General features: G+C 47.5%; 1 protein-coding gene across 4 annotated transcripts in view; it reads right to left on the bottom strand.

The window, feature by feature from the left end:
• The window catches only part of DSCAML1 (DS cell adhesion molecule like 1), a 504,760-nt gene that overhangs the window by 41,757 nt on the left and 435,901 nt on the right, over nucleotides 1–27,102 (bottom strand). For all 4 annotated transcript variants that reach the window (XM_085647435.1, XM_085647434.1, XM_085647436.1 and 1 more), the window contains exons 21-24: nucleotides 23,096–23,249; nucleotides 18,127–18,244; nucleotides 15,943–16,106; nucleotides 13,977–14,075 (exon numbers count right to left, since the gene is read on the bottom strand). In XM_085647435.1, the coding sequence (XP_085503561.1) occupies nucleotides 13,977–14,075; nucleotides 15,943–16,106; nucleotides 18,127–18,244; nucleotides 23,096–23,249 (535 nt within the window). The remainder of the gene's footprint in view (nucleotides 1–13,976; nucleotides 14,076–15,942; nucleotides 16,107–18,126; nucleotides 18,245–23,095; nucleotides 23,250–27,102) is intronic.

The raw sequence follows: 27,102 nt of genomic DNA, 5'->3' as shown, positions 1-27,102 counted from the left end.
GCCAGCAACATTCGGAAACTTTTGTAGCAGTCCACGCCGATGAGGTCGAAGACGACGTCACAGAGACACGGCTCCGCTCGCTACTCCGCTGACGTCACCGGCTCCATAAGAAGACCTTGTCGGCGTGATGACGTCAGTTCCGTCCTTTTTTCCGTGCCTTCGAGGCACACGGACGGACTGACAGCAATATATACACAGTACATAATATATGAAGCAACACACACAGTGTGGAGAATAAGTAGAAAGGCAAAGGAAATAACATTTTGCCTTTGACAGTAACAAAACACATTTTGAAATACCACTAATAGAATTGCAGGTATAGAAGGATGGACAACGGGGAGGCGGGTGGGTCAGTGAGGAATCCACAGGCAGATACTGTATCCACCAGAAAAAGCGTTACCGAAGGTAAGTAACTTGTTCTTCTGATGGATACATCTGCCAGTGGATTCCTCACCTTGTGAATAGATTCCCACAGCAGTCCCCACTCCCGTAGGAGGGTGTCCACCCTTCTATACCAGAAAGTCCTGAAGGACGGATCGAGCAAAGTGTCCGTCCCTACTCACCTCGGTGTCCAAGCAATAATGTTTTGCAAAGGTGTGGAGGGAGGCCCAAGTTGCCGCCCTACAAATGTCCTCCACAGGAATGCCCCTAGACAAAGCAGAAGTGGAAGACTTTGCTCTAGTGGAATGAGCCCTTAAACCCTCTGGAGGTTCCTTACCAGCCAGGGAGTAGCATATCTTGATGCACAAGACAATCCATCTGGAAAGGGTGCGCTTGTGCACCGCTCGACCTTTCCTGCAGCCAACAAAGCCCACGACGAGCTGGTCATCAACTCTGAAGTCTTTAGTCCTGTCCAGATAGAAGCTCACCGCCCTCTTAGGGTCCAAGCGGTGAAGTCTCTCCTCCTCCTTGGAAGGGTGAGGGGGAGGATAGAAGGAAGGAAGGGTAATGGACTGCCCCAGATGGAAGGGAGTTACCACCTTAGGCAGAAATGCAGCCCTGGTCCTGAGTACCATTCTTTCAGCATGAATGGTCAAAAACGGGGGTTTTGAACTTAGAGCTTGAAGCTCACTTACCCTCCTTGCCGAGGTGATTGCAATGAGAAAAACCGTCTTAAAAGACAACAGTCTCAAGGGACACTTGTGTAAGGGCTCGAAGGGAGAACCCATAAGATAAGTCAAGACAAGGTTTAAGTCCCATTGAGGCACAATAAAGGGAGTAGGAGGAAACATGTTTGTGAGGCCCTTAAGAAAACAAAGAACAATAGGCGATTTGAATAATGACGGCTGATCCGGCAAGCAAAGGAAAGCCGACAAAGCCGATAAGTATCCTTTTACAGTAGCCACAGCAAAGCCTTGCTGAGCAAGAGAAAGGGCAAACTGCAGAATGTCAGATAAACGAGCCTTCAAAGGATCAACTGACTTCTCCCCACACCAGAGAACAAATTTAGACCACCTATAGGAATAGATTGATTTGGTGGAATGACGTCTGGCAGACAAAATTACATCTACCACATCAGAAGGGAGAGAAAAAGAGTTCAGGTTGCCCCGTTCAATCTCCAGGCAAGAAGGTGTAAGCTCTGGAGGTGGGGGTGTAGAACCTGCCCCCCGATTGCAAGAGGAGGTCTGCCCTGAGAGGGAGAAAGAGCGGAGGGCACGAGGAGAGGTGGAGAAGATCTGCATACCATACCCTTCTTGGCCAATCCGGGGCGATCAATATAACTTGAGCCCGGTCTTGACGAATCTTCCTCAGAACCCGAGGAATCAAGGGTATGGGAGGAAACACGTAAAGGAGTCGTGAGCCCCAACTCAACTGAAACGCGTCCCCCAACGCTCCCTGCATCGGATACTGGAGACTGCAGAATGACGGGCAGTGAGCATTCTCGCGGGTGGCGAACAGGTCCACCCGAGGAGTCCCCCACATCCGAAAGACGTGACAAACCACCTCCGGATGGAGCCTCCACTCGTGGTCGGCGGAGAACTGCCGACTGAGACTGTCCGCACGCATGTTCAGCACCCCGGCCAGATGATTTACCATCAGACTAATCTGATGGTCCTGAGCCCAGGACCATAGACGCAGGGCCTCTCTGCAGAGACAAAGAGACCCCACCCCTCCCTGCTTGTTGACATACCACATCGCGGTAGTGTTGTCCGTCAGCATTGAACAGACAGACCGCAAAGTGAAGGGAGGAAGGCCGCGAGTGCTAAACGAATCGCCCGCAATTCTAGAAGGTTGATGTGAAGCAACCTTTCCTCTGGAGACCAAAGACCCTTGATCTCCAGATCCCCCAGATGCGCACCCCTCCCTAAAGTGGATGCGTCCGCTATCACTGTGGCCACCGATGGAGGTAGATGGAAGGGCTTTCCTTGGAACAGATTGCCCTCCACGCTCCACCAAGACAGATCCGCTGCAGCTTCTCCGGAGATCCTCACACACTCCCTGAGATCTCCTTTGTGCTGATACCACTGCCTGCGGAGGCACCACTGGAGCGCCCTCATGTGCCAGCGTGCATGGTTGACCAACAGAATGCAGGAAGCAAACAGACCGAGCAGGCGAAGGACCTTCAGGACTGGAATGACCGCTCCATTGCAAAATAAAGGAATCATTTCTTGTATGTCGAGAATCCTTTGAGGCGGAGGGAATGCTCGACACACAGTAGTGTCCAATACCGCACCTATGAACAGGTTGCGCTGAGAGGGCACCAGGTGCGATTTGGGCACGTTTATCGAAAAACCCAATTTGAACAACAGCTGAGTTGTATCCTGCAGATGATGTAGAACCTTCTCTGGGGACTCCGCTTTGATCAGCCAGTCGTCCAGGTAGGGGAAAACGGAAATCCCCGACCTTCTGAGATGGGCTGCCACCACTGCCATCACCTTCGTGAAGACCCGGGGTGCAGTAGTAAGACCAAACGGAAGGACCGCAAACTGATAATGTTGCGACCCTACCGTAAACCGGAGATACTTCCTGTGCGACTTCAGGATGGGGATGTGGAAATACGCATCCTGCAAGTCGATCGACACCATCCAGTCCTCCTGATTCAGCGCTTGAAGAACCTGCGCAAGGGTGAGCATCTTGAACTTCTCTTGCTTCAGATAAAGATTCAAGATTCTGAGGTCCAATATCGGACGCAATCTGCCGTCCTTTTTCGGAATCAGGAAATACTGGGAGTAGCATCCCTGACCCCTCTCCTGCTCTGGAACCACCTCTATCGCACCTTTCTGTAGTAACTTCAGGACTTCTTCCTGTAGGAGAAGACGGTGGTTCTCCGAGCAAACCCCTTGACAAGGAGGGTAATTCGGAGGGAATTCCCGAAAGGGAAGGGCGTACCCATTTTCTACAAGATCTAGAACCCAAAGGTCTGTAGTTACAGATTCCCAATCTTGTAGAAAATGGGTAAGCCGGCCCCCCACAGGACCAACATGATCCAGAATGGCGGATCTAGGGCTGCTTTGCGGTGGTGGGAGGGGCTGAAGAGGAAGAGGAAGAGGAGGAGAGCTGACGGCCACGTGTGCGACCCCTGATTCTACCTCTGTATCCTCTGGACGAAGAGCCTTGCTGCTGCTGCTGTTGCTACTGCTGGGTCTGCCTGTAGGAACGAAAGGATGCCATTCCGAACCCTCTGTACCTTTTAAAAGACCTACTTGACTGGGACTGAAGGCCCAGAGACTTAGCCGTTGCCTTGCTCTCCTTAAAACGTTCAAGAGCAGCATCTGCCTTTTTGCCAAACAAACCAGATCCATCAAATGGCAAGTCCAACAGAGTCGATTGTACATCCTGGGAAAACTCCGAAGACTTCAGCCACGCACTCCTCCTGGTGGCAACAGAAGATCCCATGACCATTGCCACTGAATCCGCCGTGTCCAGCCCACTTTGGATCACCTGGCATGCTGCTGCCTGGGCATCAGTCAAGATTTCATTAATACCAACCCTATCCTCCTCAGATAGTTTTGGCGCCAGCTTCTTAGCAGAATCCATGAGCGCATGTACATAGCGTCCCAAAAGGCAAGTGGCATTCGTTGACTTTAGAGCCATGCTGGCCGATGAAAAGACCTTTTTGGCCGACTGGTCCAGCCTTTTAGCCTCTCTGTCCCCCGGAACTTGAGGAAAAGCACCCTTGGATTTTCCTGAACAAGCCGCCTGAATCACCAGGCTCTCAGGCGATGGATGCGATGTTAAGAACTCAGGGTCCCCTGGAGCTGCCCTATAACTCCTAGCAACCGTCTTAGAGACTGCAGGAGCAGAAAAAGGCTTACGCCACACCTCCAACACATGGTCAATAATGGCCTCATTAAAAGGCAACAACGGTTCCGAAACTGCAGTAGGAGAATGTAACACTTCAGTCAAAATGTTTGATTTGAACTCCGTAGTTGGCAACTGGAGATCAAGCAGTTCCGCAGCCTTCCTGATGACTGCATGATATGGAGCCACATCCTTGGAGGGTTCATCGGAAGGAGGAGTAATCTCCCACTCAGGAGACAAATCCAGTCCACTAGCTTCCTTAAGCTCCTCAAACACCTCATCAGACTCCACCAGCTCTCCTTCTTCTGCTTCCTCCAGAAGGTACCTCCGCTCATCAACCACTCTCTGAGCCTCCCTTCTGGACCGAATCCGTACAAGCGGCGTCGGCGGCGCCGTGTTCGAATCCGACGGCGCCGGCGTCGAACGTGGATCTGCAGGAGCAGCCGGTGTCGAACGAGGTCGAGCCGGCGCCGGTGAAGATGGAAGCGGCGTCGACGTCCTCGGCGCCGGTAGATACCAAGACGGCGTCGCTGGAAAAAATGGCATGAAAGGGGCCTGCGTATAGACTTGCGGCACCCCCAAATTAAATGCCATTGGACCCATCGGACCCGCAGGTGCACCAGTGGTGTACATGGCTCTCACGAACACCCCGTACATAGCATTTAAATAATGCGAGGGGTCCTGACCTGGTCCAGGGAACGCAGGATACTGGTCAGGCATCACCGGACTCGGGCCAACCGGTGCCGACGGTGGAATAAGCGGTGTCACAGGCTCACCCGGGACTTGAAGATCCTCAACCGGGGCCGGAGACCGAGCCGGAGATAAATCCGGAGCCGGAGATGGAACCGGCGTCAGAGATGGAGCCTAAGCCGGAGAAGGAGCCGGCGAAGCCACTGGAGAAGAAGGGCCAGGAGGCGAATCCGGCACGGGTGAAGGAGACACCGAGTCCTTTCGGCGTTTAGTTGGTGACTTCGACTTCGGAACCGAACTCTTGTCCAAGTGGTGTCGAGAAGAGTGCCTCCTCTTCTTCTTGTGCTTCTTGGATCGTGAAGCATGCCCCGAAGTTGACGTCGACGCCGACCTCGATCTCGACCGTGACCTCGACCTCATCCTCGACTTCCTTCTTCCTCTCTTCTCCTTTTTCATCCTTGCGATGAAGAGCTTCGCCTCCCTTTCTTTGAGAGCCTTCAAGCTCATCTTGCGACAGCAAGAACAACCATCCACATCGTGGTCAGATGACAAGCACCACACACAGTCGTCATGTGGATCCGTGATCGACATGTGTTTGCCGCACTCACGACAAGGCTTGAAGCCCGACTTCCTTGTCGACATCTTTCTTGAAAGAGAAACAGAGAAAACCCAGAGAAACACAAAGTAACAATGAAGCTATTCCCGAAATCCGTTGGCGTCGACGGGGCGGAAAAAAGGGAACTGACGTCATCCGCCGACGAGGTCTTCTTATGGAGCCGGTGACGTCAGCGGAGTTGCGAGCGGAGCCGTGACTCTGTGACGTCGTCTTCGACCTCATCGGCGTGGACTGCTACAAAAGTTTCCAAATGTTGCTGGCGCAGGGGATATTCACAAGGTGAGGAATCCACTGGCAGATGTATCCATCAGAAACATCGCTACCGAAGGGAAGTAACTTGTACATCTGATAGAGACTACTAGCCGCAGATTCCTTAACGTAGAATAGATACCCTAGCCATGCCCAGAGGGGAAGAGGGTCTGCGAGAGAACCTCACCAGGCAGGAAGAACACAGGGAACCAACAGGGGATGTGTCATGGGGACAGGAAGGACGGCCCAGCCCCCACCAAGCAGAAGTAAGCAAGATGAAGGAGAAGGGAAGGCCAGGATACCACAAGCCTACCCGAAGGGCAAAGGGCGTCCGCCAGAACACCCAGAGGGACAGACGGCACCAAGCAAATACCAAAGGAAGAAAAGAACCACCCGCAAAATCCAAGGAGAAGAGGTGGAACGGAGGCATAGCCCGCCGCAGGAGAACACACACCGAAGGAGACGGCTGAACAGGTAGCAGCCCGGAGGCAGGGGACAAGGCAGGAACAGCCTCCACAAGCATAAACACAGACGTGAGAAGGGACAGTAAGCACACAGGCACACGCCGAGGCCCACGGAGATGGACCATAACCACCAGGCGTGTGCAGCAGCCGGCTGGTAATACCAAGAAGCAGTGTGCCCAGAACAAGCCGAGCGCAAGACGAAGACGGAAGCAAGGGAACCCCAGAACAAGCCCCAGAGAAGGACTGTCCCAGCGGCACAGCCCGGCCCACAAAGAGAAGTGGGACCGACCAGAAGATAAAGAGGAGAAGAACCAGAACACAGGAGAACACTAGGAAGAAACCCAGCTCCCCTGAAACACAAGGCAGAGTTCCAGGCCGAAACGTCGGAAAAGAAGGTGAAAACACCAAGACACAACGCCGTAGATGACACGACAAAAGGCGGGCTATCGACCCAGCAGCTGAAGAGGGAAGGCACAACGCACAGAAGCAGACATCCCGCAGGAACAAGGGCAAAACATACAACAGGCAATCCTTGCAGAAGAAAGGTAGAGACACCATCGGATACTGAGCGGGACAGAACCCGGAGCAGCACAAGCTGCGCTAAGGCGGAAGAGAAAAAGAGAGAGAGACTGCACCAAGTGGCATACAGGGACGCCAGGAAACGCGAGGAACCCGAGAGGGTTTCCACAACCGCCCCAGAGTAGGATAGAGCTATACAATAGCCTACAAGTACCCCACCTAGGGTATGACACGTCCCGAAACAAACCCGGGGAACACCTCTTAGGGAAACCCGCAGCAGAGGCCAAGAACAGAAAAGACCTGTAGGTATCACCACAGGCGGTTTACTAATCATCCAAAAATTACACAGATGGTCCAACCTGAGGACCTATACAGATTCTCTAACAGCCAAAAATCACACAGAAGTTGAAGGGCTGTACCAGCAGCCAAAAGTACAGAGGGGCCAAAGTAAGGACCCCGAAGGCATTCCAAGCCACACACAGCACACAGACGGCCAACCGAAACACTAGGCCCAACGAGAAAGGTGAGATAAACACCTCCCATAAGACACCTGAGGACCGACAAGCCGAAGCTTACGGAGGAGGACGGAGCCCCGCAAAAAGTCACTGAATAGCGGAGTTCGCGTGGGTGTTAAACAAAAGAACCCCATCAAAGGGCAGGTCAACAAGACGCTCCTGAATATTCTCTGAAAAGACGCTATCCCACACCCAAGCATGGCGGCGGAGGGCCACAGAACTCGCAATAGCACCGGAGATAGAATCAGAGACATCCAAGGCCGAACGGAGAATAAATGCCGCTAAATCCCGACTATCCAGCACACGGTCCTGCAGATCAGCACGGGCACCTTCATGGGAAGTGTGAGACAAAGGGGACTCCGCGGAATCCCAAAGGTCGGAGGTAGCCCTGGCCAACACACAAAGCGTGTTGAGCGCGCGCAGAGCAGCACTAGTGGAAGCAAAAGTGTTACGCCCCCAGGAGTCCAACCACCGGGCCTCCCGTGACGAAGGGAGCAACACTGAAGGCAGGGAAGGAAAAGCAGTCTGCAAGACAGGGCCCTGGGCAGAGGGGTGGGATAAAAGGCAGACTGGGCCGTACAGAGCAGGACGGTGGCGGTGGAGGAGTGGCTGAGGCACCGGTCCCCCTGTAGCAGGATGCCCCCAGGCCCCCAGAAGAGAGTCGTGGAGCGAAGCTTCAAATGGAAGAAGCGGCTCCCCTCCACCAGAGTCCTGGTCAACAAGTGGCCCGTTGGGAGTGGAGCGACCGGGTTGCCCATCTGCAAAATGCTGGCGGCCGTGGTGATGGCCCGGACAAAGGCTGCACTCGCCTCCGTAGGGCGTCGTGGGTAAGAGAGCAACTCTTCCGTGGGCGAAGGCTGTAAACTAAGGCGCCCGTCTCCTTGCCCTGCTGGAGGAAGAAACGGCCAGGCCCTGTGGGATGGAAGACCCATGGATGAGTGAGGGGCCTGAGGGGTCTCCGGAGAAGGTGGAGAAGCCGGCAGGGCAACCAACTACAAGGAGCGGGAGAGCGGTTCTGGGGGACGCGGACGCGGCGTAGAACCTGCCCTGGAAGCCGCCGGGGAAACGATGCGGTGTCCAGTCTCCGGTGAAGAGGAGACAAGGAGACGACAGTCCTCCGGAGAGGAAGGGACATCTGGAGAAGAGGCGACAATCCGATGTCGGGACGGCGCCGGGGAGTCCGCTATGGGCACCGGCGTGCCCTCGATCGGCGCCGAAGTGTCCACCAGTGGTGCCGAGTCGACCTCCACCACCACGTGCCTCAGAGGAGAATGGGGCGGGGTTGGCGCCGAAGTGGCCAATGAACGGTGCCGAAAAGGCGCCGGCTTGACCTCCGACGAGGCAGCCACCTGCGCAGGGGACCGAGAGGGACTCGGGGAGTTGCCCCGGGTCCCGGCCTCCACCCGCGGTGCCGCTGGTAAGACAGCCTGCCCAGAGGACCGAGGGGGACTCGAGGACGACCCGGGAGTCCCGGCGACCTCCTGCAACACCACTGGGAACTCCATGGGGTTTCGCTGCGAGGCGGGGGCGCCGTGGGTCGAAGAGGGGAAACCCCGTAGGGCCGCACCTCGACGACACCACACCTCCAAACCTGAAGCTGAACTCGTCGGCGCCGGGGGTGAAGCCGCCAGCGAGTCCGCAGAAGACCCCGTGCATGGCGAGCGATCTGCGAACGTCCCAGGGAGAAGAGGGAGGCCCAAAGAAGCCTGCAGAGCCGTAGCGTAGGCCCTCATTTGTGCCCTTGTCGCCCCATCGCCAGGAATAGGCAGATAGGGTGGCGACGGCGCACATCCCAAGAGGAACCCCCGCCCTCTGCCGATTGAGGACAGGGTCTCGGCGACAAACTGCCGGACTTACTGACGGGCGAGTGACGCCCATGGAGCCTCGGCGAAAGATGACGCCGCAGCCGGAATCGGCGGCTTCTGGACCCTTCCGGGGATGGCCGCTGTGACGAGACTGATCTGGACAAGCGGGCCGAAAGCAATTTCATCCGGCGCTCCCGCCACGACTTCTGCTTGAGATGCTGACAAGCTTCGCAGTCCGTAGAATCATGGTGCTCGCCCAAACACCACATACAAATAGAGTGAGGGTCCGTCGCCAACTTCTGACGTGAACAAGAAGCACACGTCTTGAAACCCGAAGGCATTGCACACTGTTCCCCAATGCAAAGGCGTTAAAAGAGGCCTGAAAACAGGTCAAGGGAACACACTCCGGATCCGCGTTGCACGCTGAAAAGAAGGAAACTGACGTCAGTGCGCCCGGGTGGGACTTATGTGACCTCGCTGACGTCACGTCCGCGGACGATGTCAGGGCGGGGTCATGTGGTGCCACCCCCGGGGCGCAGAGATGCTGTGGCAAAATAAATTCTGGATCCAGTCTCACGCCTGGGGATAATTCTACGTTAAGAATTCTGCGGCTAGTAGTCTCTATCAGATATGAGTAGCGCTGTAAAAATTAAAAGAAAAAAATAGTAGGTGCCATATAAATGAAGATTCGTGTGATTACTCATACAGGCAGATAAATCTTGCATTCTTTCAGTCCAAGAACATCACTTACATAGGTAGTTGAACAAAGTTAAAAACCTGCTTCCAAATCATAGTTTCTTTTATGTACTTGTGAAATGATAAGTTGTGTGTGCCTTTCTTCCTTAGGCTACATTAGCATCTAGGGCTTCAGAAGGCCCGCAAGCAGGATCATATCTTAACAAAAGAATTGCTGAGACCCTTTTAATCAGGCCTTGGTTTGGTCCTAGCTGTATGTTAAAATAAGAGAGCCCCCTCGCTGCCTGCAGGTAGAATGAAGAGAACACGGAGGCGAGTGTGTGTGTCTGGGGGGGGGGGGGGATACTCCTAATTTATGTGCCGGTGTTGGAAAATGACACCAGGACAAATTCAGCAGGTTTCGCAGGGTTGGCAGGATCCCAGATCAGATCCAGAAATGGCAGCTGGAACCGGGACCTAGCAGGATCCCCCTACTTTTCTGCACTGGTCTTGCCCAGCCTCTTCGTTCTAGTACGTCCTAGCTCCCCTGCTGCCCGTTTCCCTCCGTACTCCTGCTCTTGGTCCTCTCTCGCCTGCCCCTCTAGTTTCCATCTCCTGCCCCTCTAGTTTCTATCTCCTGCCCTTCCTATGCCACCTGTCGCGCCTCACTATCTCTTGATAAAGCCACATCTTTTTTCTGTCTCCTTCCCTCCCCTCCCCCCACATCTGCCCCCCCCCCCCCCCCCCCGTCTCCGAGGCAGGGTCTGTTGCGAAGCAGGCCTGCTTTCTATTCCGCACCACGCCTGGCGCCGCAGCAGAGCACATTAAACATGGATTTCCGACTAATTCCATACACGGGATGCAGATGAAGTGCTCGTTTTGCATTATTGAGAGCCTGGGCCACGAGCTGGAAACGGCGGGGGCGGCGGGGTATATCGAACCCCTGGGTGTGAAGCTGGTGTCTGGTGCACAGAAGTGAAACCGCGTGGGGTTTATAGGTGGGGGCTATACATATTATAATTCCGATATTTGCGTTGCGCACGTCATCTACTGAGTCACATGACAAGGATTGGAATCTATGACTGCAGCGCGCGGACACACAGCCCTGGAGTATACACATCAACCCCGTATGAAATTACAGCCCCTCACCTGCAGGTTACACACAGAGCAGGTTAAAGACTGCGGAAACTGGGCATTACAGCACCCCTCAAATAGACCCACGGATCTCTGTAGCAGATACATTAACCAATAGAGCTATCTTGCTGTGATTGGAGCCACGCCCAACCGGTGACACTCAGAGCTCTGCCGCAGGTCAAGTCACCAACTAAGGTAACTTACAGTGACTTGAAATCCGTGAACTGGAGGCCTCTCTGTTTTATATAATTGATTTATTTCAAGTTTTGACACAACGAAACAAGCTAATTCCACGTTCAGGCGATACATAGCTCAGTGTCATCCATGTTAACATATTACAGGGACCGAATGCGACATGGAGGTCTCTCTTTTTCACTGTCGCATCCCCACACACACACCTGTGCAGTAGATGCACTAACACGGACTGCTGGGACTGGAGCCTAGACAGCCAGTTATAACAGATGCTAGTGACTAGAAACTTGTGAAACAGAAGTATCTCACACTAACCCGCCACCCCCCCCCTTCCCCCCCACCCCACTCCTGGCATTCGGGGCTGCCCTGGTGGGCAACAGCAGGTTGATTAACCCCCGGAGCTATCTAGACAGTGGCCAGCAGCACGTGCAGTAGCCGGCAGCAGGTGTAGTAACTCATGGAAATCTCACATCTGAATCAATTCGGTGCACTGAACATCTTGCTCTCCCAGTACCATTGCCTCTCCCAGGTGACCGCGGATTCGATCAACAGACCTGTGTGTATAACACTCTCCCCGGGTCAGTCAATGGTGTTCTCACCAATTACTTGTTTGCCCATCGGAGGGTGCAGCGCGCGGAGCGTCATCGATCGCGAGCCCGCCGCAGCTGGAGCGTCAGATTGAATTAGCTCCCGGAGGAGGTCCTCGCGCGCAGCACGCGCTCTCTTCCTGGGACTAGAACGGTCAAGCCCGCCATCAACAAAGCGTTAATTCCCCTCAGCTGGACTTCTCGGCCTTAACCTGAAAATAGGGCCTATGGCGCACTCAGGAGAGCTGTATGGTTGTACAGACTCCCATGCAGTATAAAAGGTGAGAGTGCGTGTGTTCCCTGCTGACCAGGACGCTGGGTCTGCGACAAGAAGATGGCCTCCAAAATGCCTTGACTCTCTCGAGTAGCCCTGTTAAGGACTAGCTCTGGGGACCTTCAGACCTGATACACTGTATAATGCAACACAGAGTAATGTAGCCTTTGGAGTAATCTTCCTCATCCTCTTCTGTTGATTACAGAACTTCTGTTCAGAAAAGATTTAAAAACCTGGCTTTACACTCTTTAATGGACCTCAAGGTCTAGTTTTGTTTCTACGTGGCTGTTATTTTTGCAATTGCACCTTTTAAGTATCAGCCGCATAAACATAAAAACAAACAACCCAATGTCACATAATGCAACATTATACTAAAGATGCTAGACTGATACTAAATTGCACATACTCTTCTGGAAGCAACTAAACCCCCTTCTATTCTAATAATGAGTTTGGCCATTCCTGGCAGTGCTTAGAAGCTACAGCCTCAGGCAATATGATGGTACATCGAAATATCTAAGAGAGTTGTAAACATTATAAAGTAAAGTAGCACCCAGAAACCATTACAGGAATATGTTGGGTATATGTAATTTTTGTGCGGGATGCAACCACCAGCAGAGATGGAGCCTGCAGAATGCTCAACAGCAAAACTTGGCTGATCTCATTCATAACAACCTGGCATTGGGCTGGTTTCTGACTGGGGTGTTGGTTGCACCTCACACCACTGTCCGATGCAAGGTCACACATTAAGAGCGATCTCTGAAAAGTAATCATGCCAACCAATCAAGTGCTGAAGGAGGAAATACTATCAATGACAGTTAACATTAGGAGAACAGGAGAGGTATTATAACACAAGGTGAGTTAAAGATGAGGACTATCAGAGCTAGAACTATTTCAGGTGGTTATTGATACACTGAGAGCAAAACAGAAGAACCATTTTACCGGCTTATCGCTAATGTTTGGGAACAACTGAAGAACCCTCCAGACGACTTTAGACTCCGTTTGATTGACGTTTCCCATGGAAGACATTTTTGAGTAGTATTTAAGAGAAATGCTTTGGGTTCTTAATTGGCCATTTGTTGATGGCTTGTTCCTGACAGGCAGATGTGGTAGTGGATTAGTGGGTAGAGATTGTGCATCAACACTGAAAGTGTGTCACTGTTCCTGGGCACCTGCTTCCATTGGTGATGGTCATCTTGACGTTCCCCTAACTTATTGAACCTGTGTGGTTTTGTCACAGGAAAATCCCCATAGGAAGTAGTGGCTGATAAAGAGATCCAATTTTCCTCTTGGAATAGTAAATTATTTCAAAGTACATCGAGTAAAAAGTTTCCTTGCATATCACCCATATTCTAGTAACTTGGTAGAGCAGATGCATAGATTCAATTTAGTATAATTAATTTTTGAGAGGGGATTACACAGGAAGTTGAAACTTGAGAAAACACTTTGGGTGCATCACCCCCCTGCTGATAAATTGACATGAATTATGTTTTGTGCTATTTTGGGTAGAAGCCCAGTTATGAAACTTTGTCTGGGTATGGACAGTGAGGCAGAAAGAAATAAGATTTGGCAGAAGTTGCTGGTAACTAGGCAAATGTTTTCCACATTTTGGTAGCTGAATGTGAATTTTAAAATAGTGATATCTTTGGGTGATATTATGAATATGATATGAAGCTTCAACGCATGTCGTGATTTTAAAATTTGCTTTGAATTTGTAGCACAAAAGGCAAATTGTGATACTTAATAAACAGATTAAGCATTTCCTGACTAGCTAATGTCTAAGAGAAAGTTACAGTTTTTCAAATGTATTACTGTTGTTGAACAGTGTTGGACAGTTATTAGTTGTTTGCATGTAAGGAAAAAATAAATGACTGTAGGAGGATTTTGACTTGTGTACTGCATTCCAATGAATTTTTTTGCAGGAGTAGCCTGCCACAACCAAACCCACACTTCCATTATAATGCCTGCTGCTGTTCTCAGAGGGATATTGCAAGCAGGGTGCATTAAGCCACCTTACCTCTGATTGAGCTGCCACCATTGTCACCAGGAATCCAGGTCAGTGTGATGGAGGATGCCGATGTCTTGGAAACTGTGAGACGCGGCTGATCTGGTGGCACTACAGTAAGAAGAACCAGGAACTATGTCACTAGGAATCAATTTCAAGTTTCTGGGGTATCTGCCCCTTGCCACATCTTCTTTAAACATAGGTGTAATGGTAGCACAGCACCACCAGGCATACCAGACAGCGTACACAAAGATTTATAACAGCATGTGCATTAAGCGCCAGAGCACCTTGGAATGGAATGTTAGTGTTTCAAGTTACACACTTCCTTGCAAAAAGTGAATTAGCACCTAATCTTTCTTAGTGGGATTGAAGTGGTCTGTGACTTGCAGAAAAAAACATATTTGAAAAGTAGGCACATTAGCTGACTGAGCTGTTCTTGCTATCTTGTATTATCTGGCTCACTGGTTACACACACAAACATTCACAAGACTTGCATGAACTGTACCAGTTGAAATGTACCTGTTCCTCTCTACAGTGTTTCAGCATCTCATATACCTGAACTAAAGCACTTCTACCCATCCTTCCTTTCTCTAGATCACCACAAAATAGCAGTTGATTTGGTGCTGAAAGGCTAGCAGTTGATGGATGGGTTGTTATACTTCATTGGCTATCATTTATGGGTGCTGATAGTAGGAAAGTTTCAGTTCCTAGCAGTTGAAGGACATCATGGGTCTGCAGACCTTAATGGCTACCAGTTGATGAGGGCCATGTGTATGTAGTTTTCTTTAGCTGGCACGTGATGGGTGCTTCAATGAAGGGCAGACCTCAGATAACAGTTGATGGGTTTGTGCTTCTAAAGACCTCATTGGCTAGCAGTGCCAGAGGTATGTAAATCTCATTGACTAGAGGTTCATAGGTGTTATGGGTTTGTAGGCTTCATTGACTAGCGTGTGAAGTGTGCCATCGGGTCTGTAGATCAAATTGCTAGACGTTCTTGGGTTCCACGAGTCTAAAGATCTCATTACATGATGGTTGATTGGTGCCATGGACTGATGGAATTTGTGGGATAGCATTAGATGGGTGTCACAAGCCTGCAGATCTCATTGGGTAGTAGTTGGTGGGAGCCAATGGTTTGAAGGCCTCATTGGGTAACAGTAAATGGGCAACATGTCGTAGGCCAGCATGTGATGAGTGTCCTCGGTCTGTAGATACTGGCTGGTGGGTGGGTCTGAAGGCCACATTAACGAGCAGTTAATGACACCCATGGGTCTGTAGGCCTCGCTGACTAGCAGCTGATGGGTGGCATATGCATGCAGATGACGGGCTCAATTGATTGACCTGCAGACCTCACTGGCTAGCAGATAATGAGTGTCCCAAGTCAGGAGACATAGAGTGGCAGTTAAGAGGTCCCTGAAGTCTACAGACCGTATTAGCTAGCATTGGATGGGTACCAAGAGCCTGTCAGCCTCACTGGCTAGCAATTGATGTGCGACCAGTCTCCAGGTCCCATTGACTGGGTGGTATTGGTCTGTAGACCGTGGCTAGCAATTGATGTTTATGATGGGTCTATAGACCTATGTGGCTAGCAGTAGGCCCCATGCCCTGCTGACCTCATTTGCTAGGTGTTGATCAATGTCATGTGTCCGTGTACACTGGTTATCAGCTGATGGATGCTATAGGTGTACAGACCTCATTGCGTAGAAGTTGATGCGCACCATGTTCCTGCAGACATCATTGGCTAAGTGTTGATGGGTGCCAGGAGTCTGTATACATCGGCTAGTTAAAGGGTGCTGTAGGTCTGCAGAGTTCATTGGCTAGAATTTGATAGCCACCATGTCTCTGCAGTCCCTATTTTCTAGATGTTGATTGTGCTATGGCCTTGTGTGCTTTGGCTAGCTCTGACTGGTGCTGTAGGACTGTTGATGGGTGCAATGGGGGGTGGAGGGGATGGAGGCTTATGTGGCAGAAGGTCTATTACCTTGTACAAGCAGATTGACGATTATTGTATCAAAACCCCAGGTGTTGGTGGCTGTGCATGTGTAGTATCCAGAATCTTCAGCCTTCACGGAGCGCAGGATCAATGTGCCGTTGTTCTGGATCAGCCTGTGCCCATCCACTGTCACAGGGATAGCAGAGTCTTCACTGGAAAATGAGAGTAAAAAGCAGTTATGATGAATAGAACCACATACAGCTGAATCAATGAACCCCTTAATCAATTCAGCTGCTGAAGTTAAAGGGCTTGTGTTGACCTCAGGGGATCTCCATAAGCACAGAAAAGTCATCCGTGGCTCATTTTCAGGGACATCGTGACATACCAGCTGCTTGGAGAGGCTACAGGCTATGGAGCAGAGTCAGTCACATGAAGCTTCAGCCAAGCAGGCAATGTATAAATTACAGTATTGAATTGGTTGGGAAATTCTACATTTACAATAGTTAACCTTTAGCATTATTGAGGCATAGTCTATAAATACTTTAGGCTTGCTGCATGACAACTTTAAATCTTCCCAAATAATTCTACAATACTTCCAGACTGTTCCATAAATGCTTACATTACACACACATGGAATTCTCCATAAAGGCTCCATATTTAGCTCTAATTCCAGAGTGTTCCATTAAAGCTACAGAATATTCCTTAAACTATTTCTTAAAAGTACCATAAATTATTCTGGAGTCCACTACAATGGCGCATAAATACTTGGACGTAAGAAATCATTGATAATGTCCTAAAAAAACTTTCAGAATGCGCTCCAACGAATTCAATAACTATCCAAAAAAAGTGTTCAACATTTTCACAAAATCCTTCACACCCTCCCTATTGACTTCGAAAGTGCTTTTTTAAGGCACTATTGGAGTGCCACACACTTTTCAAATGCTCTTAGAATGCTTACATAATACTCTGAGAACGCTTACGGAATACTCCAAAATACTTTCAGAATGCTCTGAAACGGTTTACAGAATACTACAGAAGTACTCTAGGAATGTTTTCAGAGAGGGCATTTTAAATAGTGAAACATTTTTGACTTTTTTTGCCTACATCACAAAAAATCGTGAAAACACTCAAATAAATACTGGGAAAGTATAGCTCTTGCATACAAGAGAAACACACGTTCGATGTTTAGAGTACACTAGTCATACATTTGTGGACATCAACTGTACATATGTGAACATCATCATTTGCTTCATCATCTGGACATCTGACAGGTAAAGTAACTTTCTAGCGAAAATCATTTTATAAATTCAGATATTTATTCCTCAACTTTCCAATTCTGCTTTCAGATACATTGAATTCATATTTCATTACGTTATTGTCTTGAATCCACAGTTTTTCGTTATTGTCACCGATCATATTTAAACGGAGGAAAATAATTAGCTTATGACCATATTTTATCTTAACACCACAACAAAGAATATCCTTTAAAATATCTACTTCTGAAACTAGTAGACATAAAGCAGATGGGGGAATCGCCACCTTCTCCTACAAGCACTTTCAACAAATGTTTCTTTCTTAAAGGTTAGTAAATCTCATTTTGCTAGCACCTTAATGCTTTTGCAATGTTCAATGCATGCTTACCCAAGGCTTCATAAATTATGATGGAATTCTTCATTAATGCTTATGATATGCTCGATATTGCTTACAGAACTCTACGTATATGCTTCCGGAATGTGGAAAGACTAATCCATCAATTCTTCTGCAGTTGCCCACAAAAGTTTCTCTAATCCTAGATGCACGTTTCAGCACTATTCAGTGACTGATCCAAGAATATCCTATGCATGCTCCAGTACATTCTAAGCAAAACTCTGGGATGTTTGATGCATGCTTTAGACTTGTTCATTGGTAGTCAAACACTTTAGGGATAGATTGGGAATGCATTTTTGTGTTGTGGATATCTGACCTTGAACTAACTTTGCACCAAAGCCCTTCCAAGGGGCAGGATTCAACCTCAATGTTAGCTATATGGCCAACCTTCCCCTACCTCTGGCATTGCTACCTGTATAGCCAGCCTACTGCTGGGATCATTACCCTGATTGACGGCCCACTCTCACAAACTCATCTGAGTGTTTAGGCCCATTCCCTGGTACAAGACCTGGATGACTTACCCTTCTTAGTTTTACTATCCAAAGGCCTGAAGCGTACATTCGCACACATCACTGACATTATTACCTGTCCTTGGTCCATTTCACAGCTGGTGCTGGCTCCCCGACGGAGCTACAGAGCAACCGCACATCTTTCATCCAGGGCGTGGTCACCGTCCCTCCAAATGAAATGATCTTTGCAGGGGCTGCAGACAAAATACAGATCCAGACAGTGAAAATCACTGATGTGTGGTCATCCTATCAGAACATAGAATGTTGAGCACAGTTCACATGTGTGCTGATAACACCATCAAACTCTCAAAGGAGGCAAGTGTTCTAACATTGACTTTGTTAGGATGAAATGTATTTCCATTGGTACACCCAGTCACCCTACACAGTGTAGGATGCTACACGTCTGGGAAAGTGCTTCAGCAACTCACCTATGGGTAGTAAGTGCCATAATAATGCTATAATATAATGCAATACAGTTCACTCCATTTCCAGTGTAAGAATAATTCAAAATCAACCAGATAAGAGAAGGACAGCTGCAACAATCGTAATGTTTAAGGTCAATTTGATGAAGAATGTGCGTCTGTATCCAGGGAGTACTGCTTGCAGAAAGCATTGGGGTTGCTAAAATAGCTGCTCCACAGGTTAAACTGCTCAGTACATTCCCCTGGGAATTGACAAAAACTGCCTATGCTAGGATAGAATGTGCACAGTACTGACCTTTTAATCTTCATTTTCTTACATTAATAATAAGCTTATTATGTACATAGGTATGTATAATTTTGTATTTTGAAAAAAATAACCTGTAAGCATCTCCTGAGTATTAGTTTTAGTCTTAAGTTAATACTTAGGGGTCTATTCACAAACTACGCTTTGTAATACATTTAATAGTACTTTTCACATATTACACAATGTTGCTATTCACTAACTGGCGTACAAAGGCCACAGCTTCTGCCTCTCCTTTCTTTCATGTGTGGAAATCGCCACACCGACAGCTGAGAAATTAATTTATTTTGACTTCTCAAAAATGCATATAAATGTAATTAAATGTTAAAATATATCTGACTAAAAATAATGATTTTATTTTAATAACCTATTTTTTAACTAAATTAAAATTAATTCTATACATAACAATATTTGTAATACTTAATAAACACTTGAACACCTGAATATTTATTTTGTATATGATTAATTAAAATCTTTACAAATGAACACTGAAATATGGGAGGTCTTTCTACAAAGAAATCACCATGCACAATGAATTACACATTCTTTGAATACAGCTTCTTAAAATACAGCTGCCACAATTTATCATAAAATCATCAACAAAAAACTTTAAGATACATGGCCTTCAAGAAAATTGTACAATCAGGTTACAGCAGCTATAACTGTTAATGGCATCGCTCAGTTTGTTTTGTACCTGCGTGAGAGTCTATTCAACATATTATTAAAAAATTTCCTGATGCAAGCCAATACCATTGTGTCTGCTATTTTGAAACAAAGTGCCTCATTGCAGGTGCAAGTTCCATTTTGTAAAACCTTGTGTTTCAGGAGAGAACTACGAGCAGTCCCAAATTCTGGACAGCAGAAAAGTAGGTGTGTCAAGGATCCTATTTTGCAATTACATAATTTGCATTTTATAGTTGTATTAGGACCATTTCTCCTGTTTGATCTAAGTCATTATTTGGAAGAGTCAAAAACATAGCAAGCATAAGGTTTCTCCTGCCTGCCTGACTCAGTGATTCGTTCAAGTATTGTTGAGGTTGTGAAGTATCATAGGATGGCATGATGAACCTATACTATTCATATGATTGAGGAACATCAAATCAGATTTTCTTAATACTACAGCAACCTGTTTTTCATTTTATGTTTCAAGGCCTAGTAAGAAATGCTGTTTGTTCTAAGGGTGTCTAAAGTTAAGCCAAGGTCAGTACATTGGTTATCTGATCCTTTAAAAATCCGTTGCAGAATTGCAGTTAGTGACCTGCCTTTAGCATGGGCTATCTGATGGCAATATCTAAGAAAATGGGACTTGCATACTAGGTCTTGATTTAAAAGTCCAAATTCCAACCAGATCTGGGCTCAACTGGTATACTGTGGAAAATGAAAGATGCGCCTATAGGTGACACATTGAAACTTGTATAAGACCATGTTCATTTTACAAGATTGTTGGCACTAGTTTGGCCTTTATTATGGTTATGACTGCTTTTGCTGATGGACCATAAAACCTAGCATTTAGCCGCCATAGTGCAAATATTAATTTTCGTGCTTTTACTTCAATGTATCTTAAATGTGTTAAAGACTTACTTGTGTCCAACAGCCAGATCCCTAGGTAGTTGTACGCTGGACAATAGTCAATCTCAGCTGGACCAAATTTCCAGACTTTCTTTGATTCATCTGCCAAAGACAGTTACTTTCATTTTGCTAGCGTTTGCCACTAATTTGTTGTTCAGGTTGTATTTGTGTAGTTCGTCCAGTGAATGCTATAGTCCTATTTTTGTTTGATCCAAGATGACTAGGTCCTCAGCGTATTTCAAGATCAGGATTTTGTACTGTCCTTTACTTGGTGAATATGATTTGGCCTTAGTTATAGTACACCCCAAGACTACAGTGTACATACTGAAAGACAGCAGAGCAATTGGAACCATTGTTAAATTCCCCTGTTTATAAAAATCCTACCCGACGCCTTGTCTCCATGGGTCAGTTTAACTCGTACACATGACCGAGTAGAGTGCGATTATTGCTTCAAGTAGTGTTTGGGGTATATCGCAATCAACTACTTTCTTCCATAATATTTGCTGGTCCACTCCTTCAAATGCAGCGAAGTAGTCACCAAAGCAGGCATAAACCGGAGACTGGCCAGCCATGGGTATAACAGTGGGCCAGGTCTAAAAGACCAACTATATTGTCTATGGTCGAGGCTTTTTGCCTGAACCCTGTGTGATAATAGCGTATTAGCTTTTGCAACCCAGTCTTCTAGATTCTTCACAAGAATACACGTTGGCCTCCACTTCTAATAAAGCTATCCAATAGTTTGCCAGATCCTTTGTATTCCCCTTTTTGTGTACTGGATGCAAGATGGATCTGCGCCAAGGCTGCGGAACCTGTGCACACATAAAAGAGGCTTGATTTAGCTGTGGTAAATGTTGCACCCAATAACTTGTATCAGCTTCAAATAGATAGCCTGGCAAACCATCAGGACCAGGAGCTCTATTTTCTGTTATGGAGCCAAATACTTGTACCACAAGTTTGTGGTTAATTCGCTCCTCCATTTATTTTACTATTGAAGTCCTCTTACTTGAAGTCTTTGGGTCTTCAGCAGCTGGTTCTTCCTTTGTATAAATGTTTTTCATGGGTGCCTCCCATCTTTCTTATACGATATACAGTTTCCCTTTTTATGCGTGTTCTTTTGTAAACTGTTTATGTTGCGACAGAATTTGGAATGGTTGTTATGCTCCAATAATGTGTGTAATTGAAGCAGCTCCTCTTCATAGTACTTCTTTTTTATCTCCCAGTTTTTTCCAATATGTTCTCCTCATTACAATTGACCAGAGCTTTGTCTTTTCGTTAGTTATCTCCCGCTTGTATATTTTAGTTTCGTTCCTTAGGACGGCTTTTTATTTTCTTAATATTTGATTGTACCAAAGTTTTAGTCTTGCGTGACTGGCAGTAATGTTTTCCCTATTCACAAAAGTATGTTTTTCTACCCGCAAGCGAGTTCTGTATGGAAGTAAATATGTTTGGGCAACTTGTTATGGGATCCATTCAGTTTTGTCGATATCAAATTAGGTGTACTTCAGTTAACTCATAGTAAATAAATATAAACATTTTAGGTGTTTTTGAATAAATAAATAAAAAGATTTTTTTTTATATATTTAAGTATTGAATTCGAAATTAAGTTGGTATAGTTGTTTTTTTATTGTACATTTAAAATGAATAAATACAATTAATTTACATTAATATTTAACATTAAAATATTTTTTGTATTTTTTTAAGCTTTAGTAACTTTTTTACTTTCCCCTTATTTTACCATTGGGGGATCTCCACCCTAAAGGCAGAGATCGACAACTACGTGTGAAAATTAGTATCTCTACATTGGTAAATTAGGCTCCACCCTCTGGTTTCAGGGGGTGGAGACATGTAAGTCTACAGTTTTTAGTAAATGCACACTTGTAACTGGTGACTAGCCAAAAGTAGTACATGTGCTACAAAGTGTAAGCTAAATTTACATGTGTACATTTGCTTATGTGTACATTTACCTTTGTGAATTGTTCACTGAGAGATTAGGAATAGCAATGTTCACTGGTGCAATAAATTGATACAACGATGGTTAAGAAAAGGTCACTTACCACCCTGCTGGTGGTCACAAATATATATGTGCAAATGCTCAAAATTATTTTTACCATAAACAAAGATTGCTCTTTTCACTTTTTAAGTGTTGAACCACTTTATCTTAGAAATGCTTGATACCTCATAGTGAAGTAGGTAAACAGATTTGATAGTATATATTTTTAGCTCAGGCAGACTCTTACCTGGAGTAACCAGTAGGGCAGTTGATCAAGTATCTGATCATCACATGAATTCAATTTTTTCTTAATATCCTCTCAATTATGAGGATTTTAATGCTTACATGCAGCTAAACAAAGGCAATCTAATTTCACAAAGTAAACAGTTTAGCAAAAATACACTGAGCCTTTAATAAACAAAGCTGCATTATGGCCTTCCTCATCCCCACTCCAACTCCAATTGCTACCTATTCCGCCTGCAGTTAAGAGCATGGATGGTCCAGGTCCATGCTGGAATTTTAAAAACTTGGGTACCGTAGTTGATCCACCTATTTTTTTGTCTGGCTTTCCTTTCATACATGCACGGAGGCAGTCATTTCTGCACTGCCTCTATAGTTTTCCTATGGTGGATAGCGGGACCATGGAGATGACAGAGGAGAGAGGACAGCAACAAGAAGAATTTACTTAAATTCAATATCTTCCCTCCTGTTAATTCGCCTTCCCGTGGTTCTACCCCATCATTAAAAGCAATACACTGCTTACCCTTCCCAGCAGGTTCGATGGTGACCTTTTCACTGATATTACCACGACCAGCTGAGGTCACAGCTGCCACCCAGAGAAGATACTGCTGTCCACGGTTGAGGTGGGCAATGCGATAGTAGAGCAGTTCTGGACTGGTTTCATACTCGCTGGGAGCCTGAAAGGATTGGGAATAATGAACATCTGTTAAGTATCGTCAATCTTATACACAAAATATTAGCCTATCCATCAATCACCTTCACAATTACTGATCATAGCATTGCCAACTAGTGCCTAGAGCAATTAAAAACAGATGGTCTACAACTAGTGATGGGATCAATTAAAATCAAGCACGGACCCCCAGAATTGCAATGAATCAAAACCAAAGCATCTCCAATTAATATCTTGACCAATTAAATGAAAACATTTCCAATCAAGTCATAGGCCTATCAAAGCATCAAAACTCAACACCTCAGCGATTTGAGGTCAAAGTGTCTCTAACTAGAACCATCCACATCACGTATCTCCAACCACAGACCAGACCACTCAAAACCAAAGTATCCCCATATATTGCTCGACCAATTAAACCCGAAGCATGATTAACCGGTGTTGGACATGACGTTCTATGGGGAAATTACTCCAAAACATTTAGCTTTTTTCTTCTAGTCTTTGCAGAGTTTCTCTGCATAACCTTGGGAAACTGGGCACTTTCCCCTGTATGGCAAAGGGAAGGTGCGCGTGCCCACCTTGCCAGCATCAGGCTGGGGGTACGGATACGATGAGGTTTTGGTGCCGTACCTGCGTGCGCCCTATAAACAGGTACAACGCATACACAGGGCGGCGGGTACGGCACGGTCTAAGTCATAAGACATAGCACTGAGTGTGCCACCCACCAGACAGCTGACAACTCTATATCGGGTCTGTCATGGCAGGCCTGAAGGGCGCCAGTGGGCCCCTGCCTCCGTTGGCATCACTTACACTTCAGACAAGACAACCTGAAGTGGGTTGCCCCCTCACGTGAGCTTGCCCCCCGGGAAGCCCTGACGGGCACCAAGAGGAGGGGGGGCAGTAGGCTAAAGGTTTGGCTTGTCCACCAATGTAGATCTAGGTGTGCACACCGGCCTAGATGCTGTTTCGGGTACGTGTCCCGCCTACTGTGGCAGGCTGGTGGATGTGCCACAGCACTGTGGCATGATGAGTAGGTGCCCAGCCTGCCATTGCCGGCTGTTGAGCGCATACCTGCAACCCCGGTGTTCTAACCTGTAGGTCAGGCCAGCCATCGCAAGTCGGGATGAGCAATAGCACATATGTTCCCACGTAGTGAGGAATACCCATGTGTGTTCCAACTATCTACGAGGCCTGCTCTGCCCCCAAGTTAATATGGAGAAATGATTGACAATACTTCGTACTGCAACAGTGGATTGCAGTGGAGCAGCCTCATGATGTTTCATATTAACGGATTTGCAGTGCCAAACCCTTTCCATTGGTAAAGGGGTTTTTGGCATAATTCACCTAGAATTGCCACTTATAGCAAATGGACATTACTATGCTCCAAGAGTCATGGGGCCGTGGTGTCTGGCTCCAGTAGACATCAGGGGTTGGGGAGCACATCTGTGCATTCCCTAATCTACAGCCATAAAACATGAGGGCCAAATGGGATCAACTGAAGATAGAGGTTGTGACACTTAGCCTCCAGGGGCCGGATCATAGCCCCACTAAAGATTAAAATCTGCATTCCAAGGCCTCATGGCAGACAGGCCTACAATTTAGGGGAGACATCTGTGGTTCAAAGGAAAACTCCTAAACCAGCCTGACTGCAAAGACACATGACAGTATAACTACGGCGAGATACATTTGTGGGGACATGGGTCCGGAGAGCCTGGACTGTGTGGTGCACATTGTTAGAGGACTCTGTTGTGCACATGGAGGATAACTATCCAAATAGAGACTGGCCTGGGCTAAGGAACTGGTGAAGTGTGGTGCCCGGGAGCGTGCTATTCAAGACCCCGAAGGTGGGCCTCTTGTTCTCCCGGAGATTTCATGTACATCAAAGATCTCCCCCCCGAGAGACCTACACCATCTACCTTTGACATCTGGAAAGCATTGCCCTCTCAAGTGCTCACCTCGTCTAATAAATCCAAACTAGTAGCATGGTGTGTGCGTGGACTTAAATCTTGTGTCTGGAGACCGGATTGCCTAGTGCAGAGCCCCCGATATATCTTGCCCGCATCCGAGGCATGTGGTTACCGTACTGTGGGGACCAAGGCACTTATAAGCAGCTAGTGGTGGTAAGCAGATTCACCGGCTGAAGGACCCCACAGGCCTGTTTGATCAGTCGTGCTGCATTTCTCGTGTGATATGCCAACTGCATGCTCATTGCATTGGTGTCTGATTCACAGGATGTGACCCTTCGAGGTGGGGGTGGACCGGGAGTAGTGCCTCATTCTACCTCATGTGGCTCAGCTGAAACTGAGCCATTTTGTGTGTGATTGGACTGGTCTGGTGCAACCTGTATGATCGTGCACCGGACGTTGTGCCTCATTTCCAGAGAGGTACGGAATTGCAACTCTTCGCTGTGTGTGTGACCGGAATTGCCTGGTGCATACCAACTCAACGTGCACTTGCCATTGTGCCTCTTGACCAGGGAGGTGTGGAATTTGCAACTCAACCCGTTTTAAATCTGAAGTGCCTAGTGTGACATCCCTATGCGCACTAGTCGTTGTGCCCGTATTGCCTGCGCATGACCCGGATCATAGTGTACTGAATGAGCTACGTCATCCTACAGAGAGGCTCCCATGTGTTACTCCCCATTCGTCGGTTGTTCCCTTGTTGACCCTCTTCACGGCGTGCCGACTACCCTTGCCACACCTGGCCCCTCCTGAATACTTTGTGATGGCAGGTAGTAGAGAGGGAGAGATTGACTGGGTTGAAGAAATGCTTCAGAGACAATTCGGAAGTGGGTCAAGAGACTGCGTGACACCTTTTGAGTTTTGAGGCCTGTAGATTACCTTCCTGAGAGGCTTATAGCCTCTCTCTTCTTTATGTCTACCTCCTAATTAAAACTGTTACTTATTCCCACCTGTTTCCGGAGGACCCAGACTAAGTGCGACTTTGGTCGAGTGCGGCCCAGTGTCCGGGAGGCAGAGGTGGTTATCTTCCATCCGGGGGTATAGGACAATAGGGGTGAAGTTGAGGATGGAAGGAGGCTTGCGCCACAGAGGGTAAACCATATACCTGCTGGGTACCAGTGGCACCACACTAGGGTGCTGAGTGCGTATGTGTATGTAAAAGCGTGCCCTGCGGTCTCGCTGATACCTGTTGCAAAGCATAGTGGTGCGCAGTCAGTGATTATATGCGGACTGCCTGTGAATCAGGACACTGGCCGGCAGTGCCGCCATATACGTTGGTTGGTGCCAAAAGCACAATACCTTTTTACATTGGGTTTCCCCCGTGTGGCTTCAGCCTGCGGTGCTGCTAAAAAATGTTCTATGTTTTATGTATGTACATAATATTGATCTTGTGCACCGAAAAGGGTGTTCTTGCTCAACTGGACTGGATTGTCCATAGTGTGCATACTAGTGAAAGCATAACCATATAAATGGGCAGAGTACTGCTAGTAATATTACCAATTGTGTTTTGTGCTCAAAAGTAAATGATGGTCATGTTATAATGAGTAAATATGTGTGTTGATTATAAACATTTGTATATACATCCAATGCGAAGTTTCTTTTGTGACGCTCTGTGCATTTATCGCGAGTGGCTGCTGTGCCTTTGCCTCTGTAGTGAGCCAGACTGCTCAGAGCCAAGCTACTCAAAGTTGAGCACGGGCTATACACAGAGTGTAATCACCTACACTGGACTGGAGCTGTAATTTTGCCTGGCTGGGGGCATCCCTTCGGCCTACGAGATACTGCTGGTTCCAACATCCGGTATATGGACCGATCAAGAGAAGTATATGGATGCACAGTCTCAAGTTTGGCACAGAGGTGCGGTTCTCACTTCTAACCTTGGGTATTACCATTTGACAGTAG

Source organism: Triturus cristatus, chromosome 3_2 (genome assembly GCF_964204655.1).
Source record: "Triturus cristatus chromosome 3_2, aTriCri1.1, whole genome shotgun sequence".
In the NCBI taxonomy this organism is placed as follows: Eukaryota; Metazoa; Chordata; class Amphibia; order Caudata; family Salamandridae; genus Triturus; species Triturus cristatus.
This window is presented reverse-complemented; position numbering and strand designations above follow the sequence as displayed.